Source organism: Cupressus sempervirens, chromosome 10 (genome assembly GCF_028749045.1).
Source record: "Cupressus sempervirens isolate cs-2001-9-10 chromosome 10, ASM2874904v1, whole genome shotgun sequence".
Lineage (NCBI taxonomy): Eukaryota > Viridiplantae > Streptophyta > Pinopsida > Cupressales > Cupressaceae > Cupressus > Cupressus sempervirens.
In genome coordinates, this window is record NC_143127.1 from 418420882 (window position 1) to 418426263 (window position 5382).

General features: G+C 39.1%; 1 protein-coding gene across 1 annotated transcript; it reads right to left on the reverse strand.

Annotated features, from left to right (window-relative positions):
• Positions 1-592: 592 nt before the first annotated feature.
• LOC149534486 (uncharacterized) lies at positions 593-4021 on the reverse strand. The gene is made up of 2 exons (XM_089804099.1): positions 1404-4021; positions 593-1303 (listed from the first exon to the last, which is right to left on the reverse strand). The coding sequence occupies exons 1-2, from the start codon at positions 4006-4008 to the stop codon at positions 867-869; spliced, it is 3042 nt and encodes a 1013-aa protein (XP_089660225.1). The 5' UTR covers positions 4009-4021; the 3' UTR covers positions 593-866.
• Between the last annotated feature and the right edge of the window lie 1361 nt (positions 4022-5382).

Sequence of the window (5382 nt, forward strand, 5' to 3'; positions counted from 1 at the left end):
GACTATTATTTCAATGCGACTCTTAAAATATCAATGGAATACATTTGAATCAATGGAGGCAACATTGCTATTTCAACATGACTACTGGAATTCATTGAAATAAGTTGAAGATTAATACTCTATGAATTGATTGAGTCAAGACTATTATTTCAACATCACTACTAAAACATTGAAATACATTCTATATTAATGTTGTATGAATTAATTGAAATAAGATTGTTATTTCAACATGACTACTAAAACATGAATAAACTATGCATTCAAGGTTAATGTTGTATGTATCAAAGCAAATTTCAACTTGACTACTAAAATATCAGTAAAATACATTCAAGATTAATGCTCTATGAATTAATTGAACCAAGATTGCTATTTTAACATGACTACTAAAATATCACCAAAATACAAGATTAATGCTCTATGAATTGATTGAGGCAAGACTATTATTTCAACATGACTATTAAAATATCACTAAAATATATCCAAGATTAATATTCAATGAATCAATTGAAATAAGCCTGTCATTTCAATAAAACTGTTATATATCACTTTAATACATTCAACCTCAGTGTCCTATGACAATTGAAATTAGCCCTTATTTGAGGAGGACAATTACAAATGCCACTTAAATATATTCAAGATTAATACTCCACGAATCAATTCATACAAACTAATTTTTTAACATAACGACTAAGATATCAGTGACATATAGTCAAGATTGGAGCTCTATTAAAGAAGACGATTATTTTCTCACGCTCTCTAAAATATTATACATTTAAACCTGAATATATACAAGAAAAGCAACTAACAATTGAAACTTTTGAACGCACAAAACGAACGCTAATGTTAATAAACCAACCTAAATTAAATCATTTCTGTAAGTCCATTAATCTGGAAAAGTCGACCATTCGGTTCTCGCTCTCGGATTGACTACCCGAGATCGATTCAAAATGCTGAAACGGTTTTCCATCCCTCGTCTCCTTGTGATTCTCTACACCACTTGCCACTAACATCTCCACCACTTGTCTCATACATGGCCGCTGGTTTGGGTCTCTGTTTGTGCAAAGCAAACCCAGACGTAAGACGTGCATCATCTGTTCCATGCATTTCTCTTCCACAATGCGCGCATCCACCACTTCTCTCTCTCCGCGCATCCAGATAGTGTTGCGTATCCACCTCACGATGTCCACGCCCTCTCCATACTCTGCCTCACCCGTCGCTTTCCTCCCGCTCACCAGCTCCAGCACCACCACTCCGAAGCTGTACACGTCACTTTTCTCGTCCACCCTTCGCCTATCCAGATATTCTACATACCACATTTCGAAAAGATAAATTTCATATATAAAATAAATTATTGATTCATGAAAGCTGAATTATTGAATTCAGAGAAGACGAAGTCTTCGTACCTGGAGCAATATATCCGTGAGACCCTACATAACTGGACACCCTATTCTCATCTTCCAACCTATCAACCACTTTAGACACGCCGAAGTCTGCAATTTTAGCCGTGAATTCCCCGTCCAGCAAAATGTTGCTGCATTTCACGTCCCTGTGCAGAATTGGAGGCGTGCAATCGTGGTGCATGTAGCTCAGCCCACGGGCTGCACCCACTGCGATCTTGTAACGTGTCGGCCACGGCAGGAGTGTTTCTGGTCCTCGGCTACCGTGCAGACGGTCGAACAGGCTACCGTTGGACATGTACTCGTATACCAACAACTTGTAATCTGAGTCTTCACTTGTCATGCAACCCAGAAGCTTTATTATATTGGTGTGCCGGATGAGCCCCAATGTATTTACCTCGACGTCCCAATCTATATTCTCTTCTAGTTCTTGCTCATCCTTTCTGTTGAAACGTCCTTGTAGTCTGCTCGTGTTGCGGATATTCTTAACGGCTACCGCTTCCCCGTTCTTCAGAATGACCTTGTAAACCTTTCCAGCACTTCCGGATCCTATCACGATACTCTTCATCCAATTTTTGAGGATGTATATCATGTCCACTTCTATCGAGTGGAATGGAGTTAATTTCCACGTTGATCCGCTGCTCGCCTTCCTGAGAAACGAGGAACATAGACAAATGGAGCAGACTAACACGGCCACTACAATCACAAGCGGTACCAGAATTGTAGCTAACCTCCGAAGCGACAAATTATGAGGAGAGGGGCACGGTGGTAGCATCAAATTCTGACCTCCACAAAGTTTCGGGTTTCCGAGAAATCGCTCCTTGTAAACCACGAGGTCTAGCGCTTCAGGAACACGTCCCGACAAGTCATTGTTGGAGACATTGAAAACATCCAGCTTCATGTTTCCCAACTCCGGAGGAATCCTTCCAGATAGAAAATTATTTGATAGATCAAGAATGTTGATGATGTCGTTCAGAGCTGCAGGGATTTCGCCTGTAAGTCGGTTGTGACAAAGATTGAGCTGACTCAGTTTCTTTAGCAACATTATTTCGCTGGGAATTTCTCCTGTAAGAGAATTATGATCCAGCTGGAGAGTTATGATCAAACTCAAGGCCCCGAGCTCACGGGGAATGGACCCTGTCAACCGGTTGTTGCTGGCTTGGAACACTTGAAGTTTAGTCAGCTGTTCAACATGTGCAGGGATTCTTCCTTCCAACTGGTTGTTGCTTACATCCAACCGAATCAGATTCTTCGGTTCGCCGATTGCAGGTGAAATCTTGCCTTCAAATTCATTGTTGCTAAGGTTTAATGTCTGGAGACTGGAGGCGCCCCATAGTCCAGGAGGAATCTGGCCGCTCAGACCATTGTTGCTGATGTCGAGATTTTGAAGAGAATTGCAGGCTACGAAGGACGAAGGTAGAGAACCACTGAATTTGTTTGACTTGCCAGAGAAGGCATAGAGCGCTCCTCCCCGACACAGATTCTCTGGCAGAGGACCTTCCAAATCATTTTCCCACACTTCAATGTGAGCGAGGTTGGAGAAAGTGCCCAGGCTCTGGGGCAACCATCCGTTGAGCTTGTTGCTGAACAGCTTCAAGTAACTCAAACATCGTAGATTGCCGAGCTCAGCAGGTATCTCTCCGGTAAGTCGATTGTTGAACAACTGCAGAGAATTCAAATACGTCAGATTTGAGACTCCCTCGGGAATTGTGCCACGAAGCTCATTGTCACTGAAATCGAAACTGGATAAGCTCCTGAGTTGGCCAATGTTGGCCGGAATTTGGCCAGACAGATTGTTGTCATAGAGATAAAGTTCTCTCAAACTCTCAAGAACCATTAAACTGGTTGGAATAGAACGCGAGAGATGATTCTGCGACAAATCCAACAACTCTAACTGGGTTAAATTGCCAAAGAAAGTCGGAATCTCGCCCACAAGGTTGCAGTTATATAGCCATAACTGCTGCAGTTGCTTTAAATTGCCAAGCTCCGTGGGTAGCACACTAGGACTCAGAGGATTGCCGCCAATCGTGAAGTTCTTCAGAGACTCCGAATTCCCGACGAAATTAGGAAATGGCCCGCTCAAAAGATTGTTGTGGAAGAAGAGAGCTTCGAGCTTTCGCAGCATACCAAATGCTGGAGGAATCGGGCCACTGAAATCATTATTTGCCAAGTTCAACTGTCTCAACTCGCTCAACTCGGAGATACGAGTGGGCGGCGTTCCAGCAAAATGGTTGCTGGACAGATCGAGATTCTGCAGACGCTTGCAATGAAAAAGGCCACGTGGAAAGGGACCGCTGAAACCATTGTCTTGGAGAATCAGGGCAGTGAGATTAGGAAGGGCACATATCGCGGAAGTCAAGTTGCCGGAAATGGAGGCCCCCGTGAGATCAATAGCCGTAACGGTGTTTAGAGCATCGCAGGAGATTCCAGTCCAAGAACATGGATTTTGGTGAGATTCATTCCAGTTGCTCAAAGCATTTCGGGTGTCCCTCCAATATCCCTTTTTGATTTCAAGCAGAATAAGGCCATCTTGCGACAGGGAAACACAAGGGAGAAGCAAATGCAAGAAGGTGAGAATGCAGAAAAAGTGAGCGAGACCAGGGATGGGCATTATTGTGGGCAGAAAAATCTCCTTCTTACCGAAATGTCCGTAAAGCTCTGTCAGACTTAATACAGTTGCCAGAGGATGCATCATTTGACCATATTATTTAAATAAAAGGGCAGTCAATACATTTTTCTTTTCTCCCACTTGAACGTAGTGTAAAAACGACTCCTGTTCACAAGCGGACACCGAAACAACAGTAATTTATTCGATTTTCTTGGTTTTGTTTCCCGCGAAAAATTGAAAGATTTAAGCGAGTGGTATAGATCAACGTGGAGTTGACGCCAAAAGTCACTTTCTCTCCTCTAAAATCTTTCAAAGCCAAACGAGTCATTTTCCAAGCTTTATTATACCCATTTAAAGCCCTGCAACAACTTGCTTTATTATATGTTCAGTAATTTTAATATATGTGTGTTTTTTAATTTACAAATATATAGTCCAAGCTATAAAGGAATACTTTAAATGCAGTAATGTTTTTTTAATGATAAATGAAAAATAAATAAGGTCAAAGTTGTATTAGGCTATTAGATATTTAATACAAACTTATTGTTTTCTTTTAATGACTTTTCAAGTTTTATACTAAATTGATAATATTTTTATAATTTAATTTGTTCTGTAATAATATTTGTTTAACTGCAATTTGCAGTTTTTAACATTAGCACCACTTCTAAACTAATCATATATGGCTAAAATAACATCATCTATGATATTTAAGATTTAGTCACTTTATAGACAACTCCAAGATATTTTAGCGAATCAAACATTTTATTTTAAAATGATATTCAAACCACAATAGTTTGAAAAAATTAGTAGATGACATTTAAGGAAATATGCATAAATTTGGATGATATATGACAATGACACGCATATAGAAAATTTCTAATAATAATATCTTATTATCAAGCACCTAAATGTTTATTACTAGTTATTTGATAGTTACTATTGAGTGCATCTTATTAACTATAATGTGGGTCAAAGTGTTGCAAAAGTATTAATTTAATTGCTATTTTTTAATAAGGATACGAGAGTGGATAACATGCAAATTAAAGTAAAATGAAAACAATGAAGGTGTAAAAAAGCCAAGTCCATAGAAATGGACAAAAAATGTGCTTGAAATATATCACTTTATTTAATATTATTATTTTTGTTTAGATTGTATATTTATATGTACTTGGTCTTTAATGCGAGGTGCATGCTCTCAAAGTTTAAAAATAATAGGAGTTAAAACTATAGTAATTCAAATAAATTTGTAAAATAATTGTTATTTAAAAAATGGTTAAGAAAAGATAGTCACATGTTTTTCATATTTTAAGGAGCCACAACAAGGGAGCTGGCCTAAGAAAACAATAAGAGGGAGAGACTCAAGTGTTAGTTTGTGGTGTT